Source organism: Episyrphus balteatus, chromosome 1 (assembly GCF_945859705.1).
Source record: "Episyrphus balteatus chromosome 1, idEpiBalt1.1, whole genome shotgun sequence".
Classification (NCBI taxonomy): Eukaryota; Metazoa; Arthropoda; class Insecta; order Diptera; family Syrphidae; genus Episyrphus; species Episyrphus balteatus.
This window is the reverse complement of record NC_079134.1, coordinates 155,346,902-155,373,818: the sequence shown is the minus strand read 5'-3', so window position 1 is coordinate 155,373,818 and position 26,917 is coordinate 155,346,902. Positions and strand designations below refer to the sequence as shown.

The 26,917-nt window shown below is 30.9% G+C and overlaps 1 protein-coding gene across 1 annotated transcript in view; it reads right to left on the bottom strand.

The window, feature by feature from the left end:
* The window catches only part of LOC129907162 (uncharacterized), a 151,676-nt gene extending 132,535 nt beyond the window's left edge, over positions 1-19,141 (bottom strand). Inside the window, exon 1 of the mRNA XM_055983249.1 lies at positions 17,927-19,141. Within this exon, the coding sequence (XP_055839224.1) occupies positions 17,927-17,972 (46 nt within the window). The 5' untranslated portion in view covers positions 17,973-19,141. The remainder of the gene's footprint in view (positions 1-17,926) is intronic.
* Between the last annotated feature and the right edge of the window lie 7,776 nt (positions 19,142-26,917).

Genomic DNA, 26,917 nt, shown 5'->3' with positions numbered 1-26,917 from the left:
ACGAGTGCTTTACCATAATCCTATCTCACTGTTGGAAATAAGTATGAAAAATAAAAATTAACAGAATTTAAGCGGATTCCTCTTATTTAAATCGTACCTACTGTAGGTAATGCGTCGCCCGAGAGTTGTTTTGTCGTAAACGCCAAAATGCACTTTTTTAAACTGGATATGTAGTAATAGGTTTTAGAACGTTCTCTTTTCATTTCTGTTATCAGATTTGTCCTATCGTTTACCGTTACTGAGATAATTAGTGTGCATTTTGTCGTATATCCACAATATAAGCATCAGATTAGCGTTGGTTTGTCGTAAGCGCCAACTTTTGGCGTTTACGACAAAAATTCTATGTATTTTTCAGCTTTTTTTTCTTCAGTATTGGTTTGTCGTACGTCGTACAAAACAGATAGGGTAGAAAATTTCGAACTTGTTTTGTCTTACATGTATGTAGGTATATGACCCAAATAGAATATAAACAAATATAATAAACCTACTAGAAAAGTATTTATTGAAAATAAGGACTTCATGTGCTATAAGGACAATGAATTTAAAAACTAAGGGCTGCATTAAGCTTTGCGCTATTTGAGGTTTTGCACTATTCCTAGAGGTGCAAGGAAGAAAAATGAGCATCTGAGAGACTTCTCAAATGTTGTATTTAATTTTGTCATGGTTCTTGTCGTTTGTTCCTGCCGCTAGATACTTGACCTCATCCTCGGTCACAAGTACCGCTTATAAATATGTACACTGTTGATCTTCTATCGAACACAAGATCAAGAAGTCGATCGTCGGTCGCGGGCGCCGCTCCGTTCAAGCGCGTTGTCTTGAGCGAAGTGAAAAAAGGTCGCAGTTTTATTGTTGTACACTTATTGATGATCTTGTCACTTCGTTCGCGCGCGCTGTCTTCAACGAAGTAAAGTGAAAAAAAGGTTGCTGTTTTATTGCTGTATACTTATTGATCTTGTATCGAACATACAAGTACAACAAGTTGACTGTAGTCGTGGGCGCCGAGCCCGTGGCGCCTCTTCGTTCACCCGCGTTGTCGTGAACGAAGCGAAAAAGGGTTGCTGTGAGTTTTGTTATTGCACCCGCTCGCAAAAAACACCTGCTGGTCGAAAATTATTTTTTTAAGGCGCCATTGTTCTTCGCTAAATTTGTGTTATTGTTTTGCAAATTGATGATACTGATGATACTTTTACACTATTTTATGTAGCGAGCGGTAGAAAAGTGGAATATAAAAGCTCATCAATATTTAAAACATATAAAAAGTCTACCATAGCAACTCCTGTAAATTTGTTCAGCCAATGTCTTCAAATTACTAAAAAATCTAACTCGATAACTAAGGATAAGATTATTGATATTAAAAGCCTTTTCATATTTATGCCTAAATCAGACCAAGAATATTATGAAGCGTTATTCAAATCAAAAAATTAGAATAAATTCTTTAGTTTGATATTTATTTAATTTACTTTTATTTATGACCATATATTAATTTATTAATTTAACCAAACTTGGTTTATTTTTATTTTATTTCTTTCATATTTCATAGCCATAGGATGACTTTTATTTTTTGTTAAGACATTTTTTAAATTTTTTTTTATGTTTATGGTCATATTTTTTGGTTTTTCTTTATTTTAGATATATTTATTTTAATAATTGAGCCTCTAAGTCAAACCAATACTACTTCTATGTAATAAGAAACTATTTTTTAAATATTTAATTAATAAATAAAAACGAACTGTGAAAATTTTTTTATTTATTTTTTAGTATTGGAATGTTGTACGTGCGCCTACTTTGTCGTACGTGTACGGGATGGAAAAAAAAGTTGATTTTGGTGGCGTTTACGACAAACTGATTTTGGATAAAAACCTTGATAATTTGAAAACTAAAATAGATGTGATAATTTTGACAACATAAATATAAAGAAGATATCGCACAAAATATTCTATTAAAAATTGAAAAAAATCTATCGGCCATTTTTTTTTTTTTATAAAAGCTCAAACCTTAAAATGCGATTTCCCAAAATTCCAAAATTGGCGTATACGACAAAACAATTCTCAGTCGACGAATGATTAAATTAAAAAATAAACTATGAACATGAACAGGGGCCCAATTCCACAAGAGTGAGTTTTTCTGTGTGAGTTTTTCTCTACCTTGTTCCCAAGGCAATTAACACGTTTTTTCGTGTACACAGAGGAATTCACTCTTGCAAAATTTTGCCCCAGGAGAAATGAAAGTATCTCATATTTCTGAATTTCATGAACTCGTAAATTTAGAATAGATTGACAAAAAAAAAAAAATATATAAAAAACATTAAAAAATATTCCAGCAAAGGTAGCAAAGAAATTTCGGATTGTTTTTGAAAATTGTTGCAGCTTTTTTTTATCGTTTTTATAAATAAAAATTCTCAAAAAAATTTAAAAGACAAAAATAGGTAAACCATTCTATCCGTCACATAAAAATTAACTAAAAAAAGTCATCGATCCATTTTAAAAAAAAAATAATTTTTCAAAAGAAAATTTGAAAACATTTAGAAGAAAGTCCAAAAATTGATTTTTTTTTAAATTTTTTTCTTTTAAAATCGGTTGCGTTGAGAAAGTCTGAAATCAAGAAAACAGTTCTATTTCTTATTTCAAAACCTACAGGCAGAACGGAATAACGCTGAGCCAGAGTCTGAAATTACCAATATTGAGAAATTTTACCAAATACCACACATTTATAATGTAAGTTTATGTAAATTACTTGATAAGTTGAAGCATTTAATTTTCAGAAGGTGAATTTGATTTGCAAAGGAATAAATTTAATTTTAAAAACATTGAAATTTATTTAAAAAATTAAATCACTCAGGTATTTCGATAGACGGATTGGACTACTTCCTTTAGACCTTTGATACTATTGAAATCAGTGGCGTATTGAGGGGGGGGCTCAGGGGGCTCAAGCCCCCCCCAAGCCTTGCAGATTATGTTATTTTTTACCTAATTTCATTGTAATATATATGCTTGACTGAAACTTGTTCGTAAATCTTAAAGATTTAGAGGCAGCTCAGATGCTCGAGCCCCCTCCAAATTCTGAAACGGCTATTTGTGTTTTTTGAGTAAGAGCCTTAGCTGTAGCTGGGGGTTGGGTAGTTTTTTTCGGATTTAAGTCCAATTCGAAATTCTTCAGATCACTTTTTAGTATAAGACGTACGTCGAAAAACATCACCGTTTAATTTTGCAAAAGTTCTTATGCAATCTCAATAAACACTTTTTTCAAAAACTATATACTTCTCAAAGCTATTGGAAATAGAAATATTTGATATCTCAAAATCATAGTGGTCATCATATGTAACTAATGGTTTCTTTCAGCAAATGCCAGTTCGGACTTCGAATTCGGATTAAAAAGCAACATATTACGAAAAAATATATATTTCGAATTAAACATCAAAAATAATTTAATGGAAAATTAGTTTCTAGACTTTCACTTTCTGCATTTTTCACTCATTTAGATTTTCTGATTGAATTCAATTCACATTATTTCTGTTTGTAAATTTGGTGCCTTTTTCAATGAATCTTTAATTTTTGGACAAAATATTATCATAACTTATTTGTGTCTCCTTATTTTTTCTTTTGAATTCTTCTTTTTTTCCATTAAAATTGCCGATAAAATTGCATCCAGCAGTAATAATTTAACTTCAGAATCAAAATTAAAAAGGATGATCCTTCAGCTATGACAGTTCGAAGCAATTTCGAAGTTTTTGAAATTGATCCAAATGAAGAATATGATATTTTATTTCACGTGAAATTTAAAAGTGATTTCAATTAACTTTCGGTCGAATTGCGGAACATGGGCGTTTATATCGAAAATGGTGTTTGTCACACAAGAACTTTGAAAACAGGAGACAGTAGTACGAAGCTGTCGACGTCGAGAGCAGTTAAATGCTACTATACCACTTTCAGTACCGCAGCACAGAGCTTCACTCTCGATCAAAGGTGAATACATATATTAGAGAGAAAAATTTTTCGTACCCCTCTAAAAAATGTTTCAAAAATTTTCTAGCCCCCTCCAAATTTTTTTCTGGATACGCCACTGATTGAAATCATCTAATCTTATGAAATCAATTTCACCAATGCGCCTTCTTAACCTCCAATAACCATTAATCCTTCCCCTGCATTAAGAAATTCAATAGCACACAGTAGATAAACTACGTTTGATGCATTTTCCTCGAAAGTAATTTCTTCTTTTTTTTTTTTTTTTGTTCAATTTTGTTCGAATCTTGAAGCGTATATAGAACTTTGAACCCGATCTGTCAGAGTCGTGCCCACACGTCCATTTACTACGATATGACAGCGACGACGACGACCGAGAACGTACGAGAGAAATAAAGGCGGCTTGAAGAGATTGAAGTCAAGTCATAAAAAGCGTGCTGCGCGCAAATACAAACACCACACCCCGTCCACCAAAAACGAAAAAATTCATAGAGTTCGTTTAGAAGAAGAGTGCAAAGGGGGGAGAATAGACATCGTCGTCGTCATAGACCCCAAATGGGAAATAACATGAACAAAATACTTGAACTCAGATGCCCTCACATGTTCTATCAATTACACACATCTCCGTATATTAAATGAATTACGGAACGGATAAGAAAAAATATATATATAAAAAAAATAATAATAAAAAAAAAACGTGATTGCAGCGCGTCCAAATGAATGGTTGGCTTTCATCGTTCGTTGGCTCTTGAAAAAACTTGTGACACCACCCAAGTAATTCACATCAAGAAACCATAAGAAGATATTGTATCTGCGAGGAGGCAAGGTATCTCCTTCTCCATCTCCAGATAGTAGGTCATGATGTTGTGGATTCTTCTTCTGTTACTTCACGTTCTTCTTCTTTTTATATATATTTTTTATGATTATCATTCCAAGTCTGTTATTTAAACTTTAAATCACTTTTTTTTCTTAAATTTTTATTACACAATACCTCAAGTGTCAAGACCGGTGTAGACTGTGCTGCGGAGGTGTAGGAGGAGGTATAAAGTGAGATAAACAAAACGGGAATGGACGCATAAAAATGCATGCGGAGGTGTTTTTGGAGACACACATCATCCAAAAAACACTAAAGGGCACACTCCCATAAGTCTTCGATTAAACAAAACAACAACAACAACAATTGAATCGTTTTAACGCCACTTCTCTCTCAAAAATTCAAAAGGTGCAAGCTGTCCGAATTTTGAATGACTTCAAAAATAAAATATATACAAAAAAAGATACGTTCTAGATAGATAATGTAGTATATCTGCTTGCGTGGGATTTAATTTATTTGATTTTTTGAAAATTTATTTAAAAAAGATAAACGACCAGCGAACAAGGCATACAAATTAAATTTCTTTCAAAAGCTATTAGGATTATATGGCGAGGTATTAAATTTAGTGACATCCAGGAAATTCGAAATAAATAGTGGCTATTCTTCAATATGAGATGAATCTTAAAGGTGATAAGAATGGGATCAACAAGAGATGTTTGTTGAAGGTATATGAGGGATGCCCAGTCGATAGCTATTTAATGGAGGCTATAGTAAAAAAGAACTCTTTAAAACAAAGATTTTTCAAGAGCCTCGATGGGGTCAAATTTTTATTGTCATGTTTACAAGAATTTTTTTTCTCCTTAATTTTCAAGTGATTTTTAATTTAGGAGAATATAAAATTATTTTAAAATCAGAGATAAAATAGAAATAAAGTCAGACTAAATTGGTGTCAAATGTTCGACAGAAAGTTTTGTGGACATTCAAAGTTTTAAAGTGGAAATTAACAACAATATTATTTTATTTTAAGTTCAGCTGATATTTGGAATTAAAGATTATTAAGATTTAAAGGTTATTTTATAGGCTTAATTAAAAATCAATCAAATGATATCATTTCGAAATAGGTTAATTTGGAAAAGAAAGATGTTTGTCGGTGATGGATCAATTAAATTTACGACGTCTTGTACTAAATTATTCAAAAATTTTAATTGGAAGTACAAATTTGTTAGGTAATTTAATAAAATCTAAGTTAAACATCATGCTAAAGAGGTCTAATCGTTATTATAGAAGTATACTGAAAGAAAAGTATTTTTTCAGAAAAGGCTTGTAGAAGTATAAATAAATTTTGAGTATAAATAGAATCCTTAAAAAAAACTTCTAGTGACCGAAATTTGGCAACTACACTGAGGGAAAAAACAACTTAAAATCAACGAAAACCACGTTGATTCAACTATATTTCGGATTAATTCTACGTTGAAAACGAAAATTTTAAAATCTAGCTAAAAGTGGTTTGCCGGTATAAAGTTATAATACATCTTTAAATCAAAGTTTTTTCATCAATTAATGAAAAGAAGAAAAAATTGGCAGCCACTGGGGATCGAAATTACAACTCTTGGGTCACTAGGCGAATGCTTTACCAACGTGCATTGTTGGAAAATAAGTGTGTCAAAATACAGCAAAAGCTGAGACCCGATAAAAATAAAAAAAATTTACCTACGTTGTTTAAATTTTAATTTAAAGATGTTTCCTGTAAGTTTTTTCAACATTACATCAACGTTGAACATATAACATTTTACGTTGCTTTTTTTTTCCTCATTGTTAAATGTTAATTTATCATTAAACAATGTTTAAGATATCCTTAGCAGAAGCCTAAATGTGGTTTTGAGAAACCGTCGTCGCGTCGTCAGTGTAAGCTACATACACATACCTACTTTGATATCAAATAAACAAATCATTCGTGTGATTGAGAACAAACGACTAAAAATGAACGAAATATTAGTTACTCAGACAACATTAGATTCACTTTTTCAGCCCTTTTTATGAGTAAAGCAGAATCTTAAAAATTAAAATTATATGCAATTTGTCAATGAAGAAACAAATATTTCAACACGTCAAATAAATCCTGTTACACTTTTAAAGACCTGAAGAAATAAAACACGATACAATGATTCATTCACTTAAAATTGCTCAACCTCAATTTGAAATTGTTTCATATTTTTTTTTCTGTTTTTTTTTTCTATTCACCTAACGCAAAATCCATTAATAAATAAAAAAGGACTCAAAAATCAATCCAGTTGTATCATAATAACATCTACACACACACACCCCCTGGTAGAATCCATCAATCCTTGTTTTTTTCAAAATTTAATTTCTAAGAAAAAAACATTCAATGAATCATTTTCAAGTGTTTTCTATTCTTTATCTATATTCTTTACCTAAAATATACTTTTAAGAGCCACCGAAATATAAACAAGAAAAAATCAAAAAAAAAAATCTCATTTAATTCCATGATCGTTTGGGCATAATGATGATAGTGATGACGATTTAAGATACCAATCAATATTTCGAATGCCTCACCTTGACGTCATCGATAGAAGATCTTTAACAACAAAAAAAAAAAATGTATATAAAGCAGAAGCAATCATCATCTGGCTCCCTGCTGGAGATAAATTTTTTTGCTTTTATTTTTAATTTCTTGTATCTTTTTTTGTGTGTGTGTTTTTGGATATAACAACCTTTGTCTTTCACAATAGAAGACGAGATAATAATAACTCGAAGGCGAAACGAAGAAAACATATGATTGCCGTTTGTTGCTATTGAGTAACAACCACAAAATTCAACAACTAGTTAAGATTTTTTTTTGAATTCTTCAGGTATTTAACCGTGAGCGTAATAGTCTGATTGGTTAGGTTGTATTTAAAATACAGAAGCCATATTTTCCAGTTTTCAATACGAAATCGCCTAATGATTTTACCTGTTTTAAACCAAATTTTTGACAAGAAATGTTTAATTTCGTCCGATTCATGTCAAAATTGCCTGATAATTTTAACAGTTTCGCATCAAATTCAACAGTTTTCAATTAGATTTTCTAGTTTTGTCTGATATTTGTCAAAATCGCTTGCCGATTTTACGAATTTTTTTATCAAGGGGCACGGTAGTGCCCAGCCAAGTTCTCTAGCAACTTTGGCACTACACCCTTATTTACAGGAAACAACTCAGGCCATTTTCGACCCCCCTCTAACTTCCACACCAAAGATGCTAGAAATTTCAAACTCACTACATTTGTTGAGCTCGTAAAAACCAAACTCCTTACAAAATTTCAGCCTCCTACGATGAGTAGTTTCTGAGATATAGGGCTTCAAAAATCGCAAAAACCGTAACTGACTCACTGACTCACTGACTCACTGACTCACTGACTCACTGACTCACTGACTCACTGACTCACTGACAGATCATCAAAATTATGGAGAACTTCCCGATATCGTAGAAACTTGAAATTTTACACGGTGATAGGACTTGTGGTGTATACAAAGGAAAAAATCGAAAATTTGAGATTTTCAATTCAGGGGGCGTGGCATCCGCCCATTTCCGCTGAATTTTCATCATATATTATAGAGCACTTCTGATTATTGTAGAATCTTGAAATTTGGTAGAATAGTAGAGCTGGTAGTTAATACAAAGGAAAAAAATTAAAACTTGAGAATTTCAGCCAGGGGGCGTGGCAACCGCCCATTTCCGTTGAATTTTCATAAATTATTATAGAGCACTTCTGATTGTCGTAGAATCTTGAAATTTGGTAGAATGGTAGAACTGGTAGGTTATACAAAGGAAAAAAATTAAAACTTGAGAATTTCAGCCAGGGGGCGTGGCAACCGCCCATTTCCGCTGAATTTTCATAAATTATTATAGAGCACTTCTGATTGTCGTAGAATCTTGAAATTTAGTAGAATAGTAGAGCTGGTAGTTCATACAAAGGAAAAAATTTAAAACTTGAGAATTTCAGCCAGGGGGCGTGGCAACCGCCCATTTCCGCTGAATTTTCATAAAATATTATAGAGCACTTCTGATTATCGTAGAATCTTGAAATTTGGTAGAACGGTAGAGCTGGTAGTTTATACAAAGGAAACAATTTTAAATTTGAGAATTTCAGGCAGGGGGCGTGGCAACCACCCATTTTAACTGAATTTTCATCAAATATAGAGATTTTATATTCTACAGCCATACCTTGCAAAAAGTAGTGAAATCACAACAAAAACATTACTGTTAAAAAAAGAGCCAAGTTCTCCTATGTTGAAATTATGCTGGCACAAAAAGTACTGAGATGTAAAAGTGTACCAAGTTCTAAAGTTTGGGTTCAAATTCGTATCAATAAAATTTTGATTGTTTACTTGGCAATTTTTGAAATAACTTTAAAAATCGATAATTAAGAAAAATTGTCAAGAGAACAATCAAAATTTTATTGATACGAATTTGAACCCAAACTTTAGAACTTGGTACACTTTTACATCTCAGTACTTTTTGTGCCAGCATAATTTCAACATAGGAGAACTTGGCTCTTTTTTTAACAGTAATGTTTTTGTTGTGATCAAATTTACCAGATTTAGTTGAAATTTTAAAGTTTTCACTAAAATTTACTATTTCTATCCGATTCTTGTGCAAAATCGCCTGTTCATTTCAATAGTTTCGGATCAAATTTAACAATTTTAAATGATATTTAATACTTTTGTCTGATATTAGGCAAAATCGCTGGCCGATTTTACGATTTTATCAGAATTACCATTTTTGCTGAAGTTTACGATTTTCCACTGAAATTTACTAGTTTCCTTTGATAGCAGACAAAATCGCCTACCGATTTTAAAATTTTCGCATCAAATTTAATGAAATTTCTCAGTTTTGAATGATATTTGTCTAAATCGCCTGCCGATTTTACTAATTTTTTATCAAATTTACCAGATTTGGTTGAAATTTCCAATTTTTCACTAAAATTTACTATTTCTGTCCGATTCTTGTGTAAAATCGCCTGTTAATTTCAATAGTTTCGCATCAAATTTAACAATTTTAAATGAGATTTAATACTTTTGTCTGATATTAGGCAAAATCGCTGGCCAATTTTACAATTTTATCAGAATTACCATTTTTGCTGAAGTTTACGAGTTTGCACTGAAATTTACTAGTTTCCTTTGACAGCAGACAAAATCGCCTTCTGATTTTAAAACTTTCGCATCAAATTTAATGAAATTTCTCAGTTTTGAATGATATTTGGCTAAATCACCTGCCGATTTTACTAATTTTTTATCAAATTTACCATTTTTGGTCAAAAATTACAATTTTTGACTGAAATATACTAGTTTCGTGCAGTAATATGCAAAATCACCTGCCAATTTTAACAATTTCACTTCGAAATTACCCCTTTTCAATGAAATTTCTCAATTTTAGCTGATATTTGGCAAAATCGCCTGCCGATTATACAAATCTATGGTCAAAAATTACAATTTTAACTGGAATTTACTAGTTTCGTGCTATAATTTACAAAATCGCCTACCGATTTAAACAGTTTATCATCAAATTTACAATTTTTTCAATTAAATTACTTTCCTTTGGCTAATATTTGCCAAAATCGCCTGCTGATTATATGAATTTTTGATCGGATTTAGCAGTTTTGATCAAAAATTATAAATACTAATTGAAATTTACTAGTTTCGTTTCAAATTGTCAAAATCGTTGAATCGGATTTAACAGTTTTGCTCAAAAATTACAATTTTTCACTGAAATTTATTAGATTCGTTGGCAAAATCATCTCAAGATTTAAACAATTTTGCAGCAGGTTTGCTAGTTTCTATTGAGTTTCTATTAGTTTCATCTAAATTCTTGAAACTGCCAAATGAAAAACACACCCTCCCAGACTATTGTTTGGAATGTAAGGTATAATATAAGAAGTAACCATCCACCATTAATATGGAATGTTTGTATCTTCTCTTTATTGGGGCTTTCTAAAAAAATTTTTGGAATTTTATGTCATATTTTGTTGATATTTCCACATTTTTTGTCGCTTCTGCTTATAGCTAAAGTAGTTTACCATCCGCATTCGCATCAATGTCATATGCGAACTGTCAATTTCAATTCACCGCTTTGTTGAGTTTTGTCATTTTATATTATTTAGGTTTATGGAGGGCATTTCAAGTTTCCGCTTGGTTTGCATTTTTTAAAGTTTTTTTTTTTACCAAATGGAGTTAACGACTGGCAAATGTATGTACATATATTTTGGTTATCATTTTACAGCCCGGTTTGGCACATTTTTGTGTTCTTCTTTTTCTGTGTGTGTTTTTTTTTTTTATTTTTGTTATTATTTTTAGAGCTTCATCAGTTTTTTTTCAAACCTGTCTAACCACAACAACTTTTATCGTATACAAAGTTACAACGGCAAAAGTAAGCAAAAAACGTAGGTAAGACTTTGACAATTTAATATCTCGTACCTATTTCTTATTCCATATACAAATTAAATGTGTTAAAAGAGACAAAGGCAATTTTACTTTGAAGAAGAGATGAAGATGATTCAAAAAAGTCTAAACCTAGGTCATTGAATAGGTAAATTTATCTTTAATTTTATCTTTGAAATGTATAAATGCCCTGATTGCGCCACGTGTAGATTCGAGTGTCGTGCGCTTAAGCGTAAAAGTAATTGAACTACTTCAGACAGTCGTTGACATTTGAAGGTTAAGTATTTACTTCAATTTATGTACGCCATATCTCTTTTACCGGTACTTACTTACGCAGAAGATCTTAAAGGCTTCTTTTTTTCTGAACACCTCCTCTTTGCCGGTTTTGAATGACAGAAGGCGGTAGGAAGGTACCTCTATATCGTGTGCTGTTGTTTTTTTTTTTTTGTTTGAAGTTGAATGAAGATGGAGTTGAAGAAGCCCACGTAAAGACTCATGGTGTGTTTCGTGCCGTGACGTGCCGTTGTGGTGCGTGCAAAGGTGAAAATTAAATCCTTTTCTTGTTTGTTTTACTACGAAGCGAATGTGGAATTAAGTTTTGCGAATTTCTTCAAGACTCAATCTTAACTTTGTGGAAGATGAGAAAATAGGATGAGATAAAAAAAACGTTGACCCACATCAACTGTCTGCAATCAGAGTCCTTGGAAAAAGGTTAAGGTTTGTTGTACTTTTAGAAAACTAAGCCGGTTAAATTAAAATTTTTAATATTAATTTCATTGTTTTTTTTTTCAACCCGATTTTTTGTTTTACAAAGCTTAACCGTGTAACATTGGGTGTAATTTTAATTATTAAAGAATTTGAAACGAAGAATTCTACTACTGACGAGGATTTTAACTAAAATTTACTAGTTCCTTCCTAAAATTGGCAAAATCGCCAGCCGATTTTAATAGTTTCGCATCAAATTTACCCATTTTCAATGAAATTTGTATGTTTTGGGTGATATTTGGAATTATCGATCATTTTTACCAGTTTTGGTCAAAAATTGCAAATTTTTACTGAAATATAGGTACTAAGTTTTGCGCAATAGTTTTCAAATGGCTTATCAACAGTTTTGCATCAAATTTATTTTTTTTTTTTCAATGAAATTTCTTAGTTTTGGCTGATATTTGGTCATTTGAATTTTTGATCATATTTACCAGTTTTGGTCAAAAATTACGAATTTCCACTAAAATAAACTAGTTTCGTTCCATAATTTGGCAAAATCGTCGGCCGATTTTAACAATTTCATATCATATTTACCCGTTTTCAATGAGAATTCCTAGTTTTGTCTGATATTGGGCAAAATCGTCTAATAATTTTATCAATTTTGCATCAAATCGTCAAATATTTGACAAAATCACCTGCAGATTTGACCAATTTTTATTCAAGTTTAACAGTTTTCGCCAGTTTATTTGTTTTGTCTGATATTTGGCAAAATCGCTTGCTAATTTTTCATATTGGGCAGGTTCAGAAACGTTAGGGACTAAATATTTAGGTAATTTCTCGGTCTCTGATTGGTCAGCTTTAAAAAAAAATCCTTCCAACTCAGGTAATTTTATTGGAAAGCTGACTGGAAAGTTAGGCAAGAAAATTTTCCCTAAAAATTTAGGAAAGTTTTTTTTGTCAACATGACAGCAGATTGTTTATAATTAAAGAATTAATTTAGCAAAATTAAATTTATTTGTGTGAAAAACAACTAAAAAGTGCATTATGGGTTATAATTAATTTTATTTATTCATTACAGTTAAGTGAAATTTGGTGTCTTACCCATGCGACCGTAAAATTCTTAAATAAATTTCGAAATTTGACAATAGCATCACATCCAAACTAATTTAGTCAATTTACTGAAATTTCCGTTGAGAAAATGACGTTGCCTAAATATCTAGTCCCTAATATTTCCTGAACGTGCCCATTTATCATTTCAAATATAAAAGTGACAGCGCTGGATTGATTATTCTATTACTTTTTACGTAGGCAACACTACTGGATGAGAATCAGAAAGAACGAAGTGTTAAACCAATTGTTATTTCAAAAAGCAGCCATTGTCTTACAAATATTAAAATTTTGTCATTTGACCCTACCCTCTTAAAGCCTTCTAAAAAATTTTACGTGTAAGGTTTTCAAGGAATATATTTCTCAATTGGAAGTAAACGAAATCGCTTTAAGTCCATGGCATACAGTCAAAATGTCAGTGATTTGATCATAACTAAAGGGAAAAGAAGAGGAGATAGAACACAGCCTTGTGGTATACCACAATTGCTTCATAAGTCTTGTTTATCTGACGAATGCTGCTTAAATTCTACGGTATATGAATATTTAGCATGGATACTATCCAGACTTATTCATAAACGTGTTTCTATGTCTTTTTAATCATACTTGATCGAAGTACTCGCAATTGTTAAAAAGGTATTCAAATGGCCTTTAAACCAAAACCGTCCCAAAATGTATTTTTACCTAGCTTTTAAAGGGTAACCTTAATCTCTCCCGTTAATTTTTTTTTTTATAAATCACATTAGTCATTTAATCCCTAATTCTCGCCTTGAAAATCTTTTCAAAGCTTATTTTTCCCTGATTTGAATTGAAATTGAAGACCTCCGCTTATTCACGATCTCCAATCCCCATTGTCGCGTCATTTCAAAAGCCCCCCCAGGTAATGTAGATAACCCCATATATATTCGTATACAAATGGTGGGTGACATTAAGCAATAGCGCACCTCTTCTTTCGCCTCCACACAAATTGTTTGTGTGTGACTTTTGTCGGCTTTAGAACACACGATCATATAAATTCGATAAAAAAAACGTTGTATCCTCTATTGAGCTTCATCAGAGAGCGATATAGAAACACGACGACCTGCATTGTGGGATTAAATTTCTTAAATCAGACTACCTACACCGTCCCCGTCATCAAAGTCGTTCATATCGTCTTCGGTAGGTGCAATGGTAGCACAGCACAGCAAATGATCATCATTGTTCAAATGTTCCTTCCACCAGCCCCAGATAGACTAGATGCGCATTTATAGGTGGCGCTGCTGTAAATAGCAGTGTCACCCTAGGATCTCTGTCTCTTTCTCTTGTTAACTCTATATCCGTTTGTATATCTTTGAATGTAACTATATGACACCCACAATTTTTAAATCCGTTTCGATGTCAGTTCAAACCTTTTTCTTAAGCTGCATATAGCAGATAGATACACTACACTTTAACATGCGGGTTGCCCTTGCGTAGTAATGAAATCGATATGTCAATCTTTAACATTCAACGACGTTGCACAGGGTCTTGACATTTCTCTCTCCTTTCCATCGTTTTCATCGAGTTTAGTTACACAAAGTCAAGTCGTGATCTTTTACATATATGTATAAGAAAAAATTAAGAAAGTAGATTATGGGGGTGGACTCTTTTATGTGGTACCAAGATCAGCCGCTTGTATATATTCACAATAACAATCAGCTGTCAATTTAAATTAATTTAAACGCATCCACTTGGAAATGGTAGACAACACAAACCTTCTCGTGTAAATCGACTCTAGTGGAAACCTACAGAAGGTCAGTGAGTGTGTATATAAATTTATATCGCGTGTAATTTACACATTTGCATGTGAATGTGAATTGAATTCAATCCGAAATTGTCGAAGGAGAGGAATATAAGTGGCGCCTCCTGGATGTCAGTTTAAAATAGATGGCGCGTGGGGTAGCGTAGATTGGAGATCGACGCAAGGCGGCAGCGATGTGAGTGCATGATCTGTCGGCTTTTTAAATTGCTTTCAATTGTACTTTTAATTATTTTCGATGAAGTTCAACTCTGTTTTTTATTTCTCTGGTTGTCATAAATTGTACAATTTGTGAATTGCTAGATTGTGAATTTTGTATTTTATATGAAAAGCCGTGCCTTCTCTCTCTCTCTATTTTTAACACAACTTCTATATATACACACACATAAAAAAAAAAGAGTAAACGTGATATGATTTTCAATTTAATTAAGGTTGGGTGAGCGGTCTCTGATTTTTTGTTTAATTTTGTTATTTCGAATCGATTTATCGGCTGATTTATCAATGACATTTCCTCTGATTTTTGTTTGTTCATTGTGAATTGACAATCCTCAAAAGCGCATTCGTATGCAGATGGCGCGATTGCAGTTTTTAACTCTTTTTTTTTTTGGCATAAAGGTGGAATTCAGTAGCAACATAATAAAAATTAAATTTCCGAACATAAACTTTGTGAGCTCGCCAAAAAGACAAATACTGCTTGGGATGGTTGTTAATTGAATAAGTGATTTTGTGACTTCTTGGGAGGTTCAAATTCTGCGAATTGCGTCAAAAAATGCCAACATGAATAAAGTTAATTTTTTTTTTTTTAGGGTTAAATGTCATCATCTACATTTTGAAAAAAAATATCATTAAAAAAAAGACGGGTAGTTATGATCTGGGAAGATTACTTTCATTTAGGCTATGTGAATATGAGGAAAAAATTGTACTAGATTTATGGTTCTGGGAACCTTTACATTAGATCAAAGAAAGGTGGATATTTCGAGTGAAAGGGAGGTTATATAAATATTAGATTTATACGAGTTGTAAGTAATAGTAACATTAGAAGGTACACGGAGAAAAAAAGGCACTTTAAAAGAAGTTGATGTCCATATTAAATCCAAATATGATTCCCGCTTAAAATAAGTGGAATCCACTTGAATTCTGTTAATTTTAAGGCGAACTTCATATCATTTTAATGTGAATTTTCATCTTAAAAAACCGACAAAAAATAGGGACTGGCATAATGACTAAACAGTAGGGTGTCCGTTATTTCCCAAAGTGACGTTTTCGGGGGTGACACCCCCCAGATCGAAAGTTTAAGCCCTATATACGGGGAATTTAGCAAAAAAATTTTTTTTGGGGGTCATTAACCCGTGCCTCTAAGGTCATACTTTCCCCATACAAATTTGTATGGGAAATTTTTAACTCATACATAAAATTTTTTTTCTCTCGAGTTAAATCATCTATTTTTAAAATGTTTATTGATTCTGGTTGGAAAATAGTTCCTTTAAAAGATTACATTCAAAATTTCCCGTTAAAAAATTTTTTTATATTTTATTTCGGTTTTTGAAATTATTAGCTGTTTTCGTAGTTTTTGCTTTCACCTATCACATAATTTTAAATGCAGTTTTATTGGTTTTTAATTCTTTTCAAATATTGCATTCAAAAATTTGTGTATAAATCAAAAATTTTAATTTTTTTTTATTTTTTTTGAAATTTTTGCCGTTTTTATACGTTTAAATTTATTTTTCTCGAACTACAAAAGATATGTTTACAATATTTTTATTGAATTTTGTTTAAAAATTATTCACCTAAAAAATTACATCAAAAAAATTGCAAACAAGAAAGGGTAAAGTATTTAATAATATTTTTTTATTATAAAAACGGCAAAAATTTCCAAAAAAATTTTCAAAAAATTGAAATTTTTGATTTATTCACAAATTTTTTAATGCAATATTTGAAAAGAATTAAAAACCAATAAAACTGCATTTAAAATTATGTGATAGGTGAAAACAAAATACAGAATTTTGAAATCCAGATTTTGTTGTTTACAGAATTTTAGTATACAGAATTTTGAACTTAAAGAATTTTAAAATACAGAATTTTGAATTTACAGAATTTTAAAATACAGAATTTCGGAATACAGAATTTTGAAATCCGAATTTTGTCCCATACAGAATTTCGACCCCAACCCTGGAATTTGACTTGGATTTTCGGTAAAATTTTTTTCTTAGTTACTTTTTGAAATAAAGTTCATTATTTGAAATTTAAAAATATGGTCACAGTACTTATACCTTACTTAAAAATATTCATTTATCTTGAAGTTCGCAAAAAACCCCTTCACGTTTTTATATTATTATATTTTTCGGTTACAATCTCGCTGTTCGTTAAAAAAAAATCAATTCTACTCTTTTGCCTGTAGAGGGCGCCATATTCAACAAAATGTGATGTCATATAACCTATAACCTATAACCAGCAAACAAGCAGCAGCCTAACAACAATTTTTGTCATTTGTCAAATTACGATAAGTTGATAAAACGAAATGATGGAATTATTTTTGGCGTAGTCGTCGACAGGACAAAATTAAAAAAAAAACTTAAATTTTGTGCTGTTGGTAAGACAATTCCCACTTGCAACAGGCAAATCTATTTCAAAAATCAATGGTTAAGCACACGGCCCACCCTTGGATTCACTTAAAATTAATCGGAATAAAAATGTATTTTTTTTTAATTTTTTCTAATCAATTTTGATAAAATAAAATGTTAGGTACAAAGTCCCTTTCTACTGAATTTAATTAAAATGTCGCCGGCTTTTAATTCTTTTTTTTTTTGTTCTTGTTTTCATTTTTTATTTCCCCTTCGAACATCATAAAACCTCTTCTACTATGAACATCTTCTAAAAAATGTTATAAAGACGTTAATATCTTTAAATGGATTTTTTACCCTCAAATGAACTCAACTTATAACACAAAAAAAATAAAAAAAAAACCAAAACAAAAGAACAGACCACTTCAGTGATTATCTGTATATTTAAAAAAGGGAAGGCACAAGTCCAAAAGCAGTGAAATCAGGAAACCAGAATTTTTTTTTTTTTTTTTTTTTTGAAAAAAATAAATAAATAAAAAATAAAAATTGAAACCAAGAAAAGCAGAACATACCAAAGAAGTCCTCCCAGCGTTCCGAGTCGTCTGATTCTATATCCATGTTAGAAGATGACGAGAGTAGTGAAGAGAAAAACAACCTCTGTATGGTTCTAGCTGGAGATACGATTGTGGTTTATTTTGTTTTAGTTTTTTTTTTTTTTAGTTAGCTGCCAAGTAAAGAAGACTGGGGATATCTCTTGTGTGTGTTCCTTATTTAGAAAGATGTTTTCCAAAGTTTCCAAGAAGCGCATAAAAATAATGTAAAAACCATCTGCGTTTGCGGCGGCGGCAAAGTCAGCATAGATACAAAAGATACTACACTCTCATAGACTCTCAAGACCCCAACAAACAGCAGCCGAGATCGAATGAATGCAAGAGTAAAACCCGGTTCGGTTTCGCGAATATAGAGAGAGTGTAATGCACTGTGAATCACTTATTGTTTAGATACATTTATTGCACGATGTATCTTTTTATTTTTTTTTTCTTATATGTTTTCTTATTTCAATCTTCTAAGCTTATTAAGATTTCTTTTTTTTTTTATTCTTTTACGATTTTATTTCGCAGATTAATATGCCAATATAGATACAAGTTTAAAAAAGATACTTGTTGAAGGCATTCAAATTGGATATTTAATAGACGGTTAGCCTGCGCAGAGGTAAATCACTCCCGATCACACACTATAATCATTTTTATACACCCCAGATATATAAATACCCCCATTTAAGATAAGATAAAAAAATATTAAAAAATTGAAATTAACTCTAGCCGACCGAGGAGAGAATGCAATTTTTTATTTTTCTGGCAAATTGTATCTGAAAACTTGAAAATGTGTATCTACGATCTTAATAACAGCGTCAAAACAAACTTGATCACATACTAATTACATGTTGGTTTGGTTAGTGCACACACAAAAGCGTGCGCCTACGTCACAGAGCCGCCAAACATACAACACGCGAAGCTTAAAGAAATTCCAAAAAAATCGCTTTTTTGTTGGCAAAAATTCTGAGAAATATCGTATGACTCGTTCATAAGAGTCATAAGGTTTTGCAGTTTTTTTTTTTTTTTATTGTTTTGTTAATTAAATAAGAACAAAAAAGAAACTTATGTATAAAAATGACACAAAAGAAGGTGCTAAATGTTGTTAACGAGATAAAAATAATTATCTTTAGATAAATAAAGAAAAAAGGGGGACAACAGTAATAAATTTGTCAGTAACAACAACCGACGACGATACGATAAACTTTATTTTTATTTTTATCTGATAGATACGACAACGCGCATACTCGATAGAGTTATTGATATAATGGAGGAGACACCAAGACCTCGCACAATCTTTCACTACAAACGGCTTGACTCAGACTGTTGTTTAGCTGGAGATTCCATAATAAGACGGTCGACGTCGTCGTCGTCTTGCAGTGATCGTGTGAAACATTGAACACAGAAAGGGGAACGTTGGAACAAAAGTCGCTATATGGGGTATCTTTAAGACATTATGGAGAAGTATCTGTGAAATAAAATGGAATTGAAACACATTTTGGGGGGATTGGAGGATAGATTGATGTGTGTGTGAATGTTTGGTGGAGACTTCAGGTGGAATAAAGTGTTTGATCGAATACCGTGCAAGTGTATGGTTACCATTTTGGTTAATATTTCTTTGGAATAAAAAATAAAATTAGATTAATGCGATTTTACGTTACAAGATAAGATATTTGTCCCTTCTCCAGTAAGTTGATGTTGGTTCTTTCATAACACTGGTCTGCAAGGAAATCCTCCTTTAAATAAAACTATACTTTTCTAAAGGATTTTTGTATGCTGATTCCGAATCCGAAGTCAGAATTGATCTAGCACGTCACGTTTGTTAGATATTGCCGTTTGAAAATCTCAAAACCCATTTTTTTGCTGTTTTCGAAGAAATATTTTGGCATAATGTAATATTTTTCAATTAAAATTTTTACCGTTTATAAAAGAAATTATTTTTTCCTTTCAAATTCAGTTTCAATCTTCTCAATATCTCTTTTCTTCTCCGAGATATCTTAATTTAAGTAAGTTTAGTAGGTTTGGCATATCTTATCATAAAAAAATTGATCTCTAAAAATTAATATATCTTTCTCCCTAGAACAAAAATATTGTTTTCTAATGGACTTTAGTGTGCTGATTTTGAATCTGAACTCTAAAAATTTCGGTCAGCTCTGGTTTGTGAAATATAGTAGTTTTTATTGAGATTTTCTAAGAAAAAACTTGATTTTGTGATACTTTAATGCGAATATCTTAAAATAATCACGTGATAGAATTTTTTTGACTTCGGATTCTAACTCAACACATCAAAAACTATAAGAAAAGTATACTTTTGTTTCTAGGAGAAACAAATCTGAAGCTTTACAAGGCAGTTTATCGAATGGTTTATTACAAATAAGATATTTCTAAATAGATAAATAGCATATAAAATTACAAAACACGTAAAAATTTTGTTTAATGTATTTTATTATGGTTTTCTTTACATATTTGACTTTTTAAATATAATGGGCGTTGATATTTTACATTTTCCTTAATTAAGGTGTTTTTGTTCATGTTGGATTAACTAAAAAGTAAAGGATTTCGATATTTCTGCTTTTTTTATAAATCAATATTTTAAAATATGAGTAAACATTAATGTAAAAGGACATATTTGATGTCAATCGATAGGCCATATTACGAGGAATAAGTCCTCCAAATTTGAGCTCAATGCTACAAATAGTTTTAATTTTGCAGGAGTTCAAATAAATCTAAAAGGTTGATTTTTTAGAAACTACCCACATTTTTCAAAAATCATTTTTACAAAAATGGTACCTGATAGAATTTTTCTGAAACCAGATTTAGATTGAAGAAAGTCTAATCTTTCATAATATCAAAAAATTATTTGAAGGAGAAAAAAAAAGTTCAATTTTGCAGACCAGTGTAATAGCTGGTTGATGTAAAGTGTTTCTGTCTCCCACAGTCGGTTGAAAAAATAATCAGTCTAAATTATCAGGATTTTTCATCATAAATATAAAAAAATGCACTAAAAACTATAAAATAATTTAAGTGTCTTATTGGAAATGGTTAGATCAAAAAGCGTCGAGCGCTTTGATCAAACTTTATAAAATACACTCAACAAAAATGCGCTCTACACTTTTTGATCTAACCATTTCCAATAAGTCACTTAAATTATTTTATAGTTTTTATTGCGTGATAAAATCGTATTTTTAGTTTTTTTTAAATACCTATATATTTTATTTTTTACATTTTAGTCTTATCATGATTTAAAGTATGTTCATTTTGACTTGGGTTGTATTAGAGCACAAAGCCTCTCCCCAAGACCTAGACCACTAAAATATTGTGTTGTTATCGGAAATATATATGAATCATTTATTTTCATAACATGATAAGTCCATGATTTTAAATTTTGCAGGAGAAGAAAAAAAAAACGTTCTATTTTCTTTTGATGTGTGTAGCAAAATTTATAAAAAATATATTCTGTAGAACTTTTGCCTAGGTACAAAATAACGTTTTGTTTTTAATATTTGTAGCGATAGTTCAAAAGATAAAAAATAAAAACGCTTTTGGACTTATCATACTTTGAAAATAAACGGATGTGAAATTAGTTTTAAAATGGGTACACAATTTTGCTTTCATCCCCAATCTATCACAAAATTGTATTTGAGATTAAAATATAATGTCCGGAGTGCTTCTTTAACTTTAAAGACGCTTTAAACTTAAGATTTTCAGCCAGTAGCTTAATATAGCATTTACACATAAAAAAGCTGTTGTTTATTTTCAAAAGATATAAGTCCGGGAATTATCCTGTTTTTAGATACTTCATTATTTTTAAAATAGACGTGGTTATGCCTAGAGTAACAATTTAGTCAAAAAAACGAACAAAAACGACTTATCATGTTTTGAAAATAAATGATTCATATATGCTCAAAGTTTCAGTTCCACACGATAATTGGAAGAAGGCTAAAATTGATTTAGGGTGTTTTCAACCCCGACTACCCCCCGGACTACCAAAATATTGTAAAGTCCCATGAGACATGAGAAATTTCCCATGAGACATAACCCATGAGACATATGTCTCATGAGATATATCACGTGAGACATATCACGTGAGACATATCACGTGAGACATATCACGTAAGACATTTATCTCATGAGACATATCACGTGAGACATATCACGTGAGACATATAACGTGAGACATATCACGTAAGACACATCACGTGAGACATATCGTGGACACAACGCCAAAACCACGAATCTGCAAAATTGAAGTTTCGAGAAAAACGGCCTCAAAGTTTTGGAAACTCATGCAATCTTATGGAAACTCGTGCAACAGAAATTGGTAGTTTAGGCTGCTGGGCAACAGATAGAAGATAGGGGTCGATGCAGTGAATAGAGGGACCGATAACAAGTTGAATTTTGTATTAAAGTGAAAATGTCCAAAAATGCAGATTCGCGGTTTTGGCTTTGCGCCGACGATATCACGTAAGACATATCATGTGAGACATATCACGTGAGACACATGTCTCATGAGACATATCACGTGAGACATATGTCTCATGAGACATATCACGTGGGACATATATCGTGAGGCATGTCCCATGAGACATCACTTACCCACGCCAGGAGCTGACTACCGATGTTAACTCGTCGACGACCACAGCCAAATTGAATAATGTGAGTGTTGTGTGGTCCTATTTATAGCAAAATATGATCCGCCCACAGAAATATTTAATTTTATTTACTTTTTTGTTTTTGTTTAGTAGTACCTAGGTACACTCCGCCCCTGGGTGTGGAGTTTTAAGGTTTTTTTGTCTTGATAGACAAAGTCAGATTGGTAGAGTTTTCAGACCCAATCTTTGCTAGTTTTTTGTGGCATGATTCTGGAGGGTGGAGCGAGATAGCATGCAGTTATTCAATAATTTTTGTTATATAATTTTTTTTATTTATAAAGATAATTACGAGTAAATAAAATTTTAAACTTTTAAACTTTTTTAAAATAAAATTTTAAAATTTTAAAATTGTATTTTGGTTCAGTGTTTCAGTTCAATACGATAATTAATTTGGGGTATTTCGACCCCCCCAATACCCCTGTTATCTATTAATCAAGTTTTATTTGAAGTTTATAGATTTAAGTAAATTTTTGTACAAACGTCTTGCTCCAGAATAAAAACTATAGCCAAGATATTTCAAAAATTATCAAAATTCAAATCTTGTAACGAAAACATTTATTCACTGTTTAAGGTTTCTCAAACTGTTTAAAAATCTCCTGAACGTATGCAAGTGTAAAATGAGCAGATTGTTTTATAAAGACACTCACAGACCCCTTAAGTCAAACTACACATAATTTTTGTGTCCGTTGAATTTAAAATAAAAAAAAAATATGCTAAGTAATGACTTTTAAAAGAATTTAATTTTGTTTATCATTTATTGTATGCAAAATGCACTTGAACTTGTAACAGAAATTAAAGAATTTTGATTTTGATAAAAATTGATTTCTCAGACTGACAAATTAAATCAATTTAGCCCAATAAGTGTATTTATTAAAGTTATAATTTCTTAAGAAAGATCTTCAATAAAATAATTTTTACACTTTCGAATTGAATTCAAAATGCGTCCTTGTATGTACAAAAATTTCATACTTACATTATTTACAAATGGTAAAAAAGAATCAAATTGACCTGGAAAACCTTCAATTTGTTTGTTGTTTGCATTTCATTAAAAAAAACAAGACCCAAGATCTTTAACCCACTTTCATTTTCTGTTCCTGATGTTTAAATTTATCATTTGACTCTGAAACAGAATAAGAAATAAAACAAACAAACAAAAAACTGCAAATATTTATTTATTTCTTTTAATGAATATTTGAGTCTTGACATCATGAATTCTTTTGCATCGATTCACTTTTATCACAAAATAAAAAATGAATACAAAACTTAAATAAAACTGACACATGATTTTGGGGGAAGATGTTTTTTAGTTTTTGTTGATATTTTCAACAAGCTCAAGGTTATCACCAAGACCAGACTAGACGGAATATTTCTGGTGACAATTTATGACAGGTGAATTAATAAAAATGAATTAGAAACTCACTCTGTCACACTGTCATATATATGTGACTGGGCCAACTACATGGTGATTCCAGGCGAGGCAATGTGTTGACAAGTTCGGAATAGGATTCAGAAAGGAGTTGAGTCGGTGATAGAATTTTTTAAGATTTTTATAAGGAAATTGAAGAATCTGAAAAAAAAATAAGAATTTCTCAAGCTATTAAAAAATCCTAAAATCTTGTTCATGAAAATTTAATCAAAATCGATTGGCCATTGACAAAAATCATGGAAAGTAAACGAAAATAACTTTTTTCTGGCCTTGCAATAGCATAACTTTGAACTTTTGTGACGTCGATGATTTTTGAATCGATGAACCATGGCAGCAATCTCGAAAAAGTGAAGCCATTTTCTCATGTTCCGCTTGAAATTTTTAGCAGTGTGAAATAAATTTCAATTAAAAATTAAAAATAAACTATTTGAGATACAAAAATCTTCTATAACTTATTTAGAAAGTAATAACCTTAAGGTGAATATACATGAAGGATTTTTAAAAATTCAATCATTAAATAGGGTAAATAGGGGTAAAATGAAATTGGAAAAAAGTGATACCTAGATACATATTTATTACACTGGTTTACAAGGGTTTTGTTGTCGAAACAAAAATATACTTTTCTAAAGGTTTTAGGTGTGCTGAACTCGAATCCGAAGTCAGAAACAACTAATCAGCTCCCGTTTTTGAGATATTACCGTTAGAAAATGCAAAAAAAATGTTTTTTTCAGTTCTTCGGACCTTATTCTTTTGTATAAGGAAAATTGTTTGAGCATATTTAGTAATGGTTTCTATAAGAACTGTTTTCCATCTTTCGATACCCGTTTAAATCTTTTCAATATATTTTGTATTGCCCGAAATATCTTAAAATGAAGTAAGTGGGTTTGGCTTCATACATCATAAAGGAGATAATGACGTTAAAAAATTTATAAAAACACCAAACAACTGAGGATATCTCGGGCAGTAAAAAAGATATCGGAAAGATTTAAACAGATTTAAAAAGGTGGAAAATTGTTCTTTTTAAAATCGTTACTTAATATGCTCAAACAATTTTCCTTATATAAAAGAATAATGTCCGAAGTACTGCATTTTCTAACGGTAATATTTCAAAAACGGGAGCTGATTAATTTTTTTTGACTTCGGATTCGAGTTCAGCACACCGAAAACCTTCAGAAAAGTATATTTTTGTTTCGGCAACAAAAAAAAAGTTTAATTTTGTTAACCAGTGTTATTAGGCTAACAAAAATATTGAACAAATTATAAAAAAATTTCAAAACAAAGTTGTGAACGGTTTTTCAAAACTAAAACATGTCATAGACCTTTGATAAAGTGGTGATTATACCTAGGACAGTTTGAAAAATGCCTTTCAAAAGATGATAAAAAAAAATTAAGGGATTTGTTCCTACGTCTCTGCGTTTTTTAGGGGTATTTTTAGGTTTTTTTTTTATTTTTAACAATTTTTTGGAGCTTTTAGAAAATCTCAAACTTTTAGAACATATAGGTGTTGGCCATGCCAATTTATGCATGTGCAAAAATTGGAATTTTAAAAGTTTTTTATTTGCCGTTTGAAATTTCGACATGGTTGGCTTTAAAAAATTTCTTACTTTTTTTGCAGGCATATTACAAATATGATTGAAACATCATATTAAAGCTGAAATAATAATCTTTTGGATGATATAAAATTTTTTATAGTTGAAGGTAAAAGAAGAAAAAAAGATTGATTTTCTTGCTTTTTATAATTAAAATTATAATTGAAAATTCTTGCTCTTGTTTTAGATGTCGTACAGGCTTGGTTGATGTGAATGTTTTGAGCTGAAAGAAAAGGCTTTAAGATGGTTTAAAATTTATTTTTGGTTGATATATGATAAAATTGATTTTTAGATGATGGAAGTGATTTTTTCAATTTTTTCATAAAAAACGATTGTTTTCAATAAATTATTTTTTAACTTTTGGGCATTGTAAAAATTTAAGTATGGTTTCATTCTTTAGAAAAAATATCAAGCTTTTTTTTTAGCTTTTCATATAAACAAATTGTTATAATGAATAAATAAATAATGATTAGATTCAAAAAGTTATTCCGTTTTTCGACAAAGCATACATATGTAAGGTCTTGATCTTAACCCTCTGTAGGCACACCTCTTTTTTGTGACGTGACAGGCACACGGGTGCGATTTTGATGTATACTTTTTCATGTCGCTAGAACTTTTTTCGGTCACAATATTTTATAGAGAATCAAGTATGAAATTGATGTAGAATATTCCGAGGAATTCGAATATTGTATTCACAATTCCGAAAAAAAATATTTTCACCCTTATAAAGAGACTTATTGTGACCATTTTTTTGAAAAATCGTAATTTTTTTATTTTTGTCCTGCCAAATTCGCACCCGTGTGCCGACAGAGGGTTAAGCTTAAGTACTTTACTATAAGATTTATTATTATATAATTTTTTTAACAAGAATGTTGACAGAAAAAAATGTTTAAATCAATTTTCCTTATGACGTTCTCACGTAAAATTCTAGTCCGTAAACCGACTGTACAGACAACCACTTTTTTGTTAAGATAATTTAAAGAAGTTCAAGAAATCAATCCAAACATTCGATTTTGTTTAAAAATATCTTATTCATTTACTTAAAGAAATTATTACTTTAAACTCAAAGTTCAAATGCGTTAAAATTTAATTTTATTTACCTTAAAATTCATGAACTTTCTTCATAAAAAATTAATAGATTTCAATTTCATTTTGAGTTATTCTCATCCCAAGTGATAATAAAAAAGGTGTGAGTGAGTGCACAAAAATTCAATGACCTCCTCCTCCAAGATAAATATTATGACTTGCATCTCAAAATCATCAGCCCCACGCTAATTACAATCACAAAGTTTAAGAGCTGCAC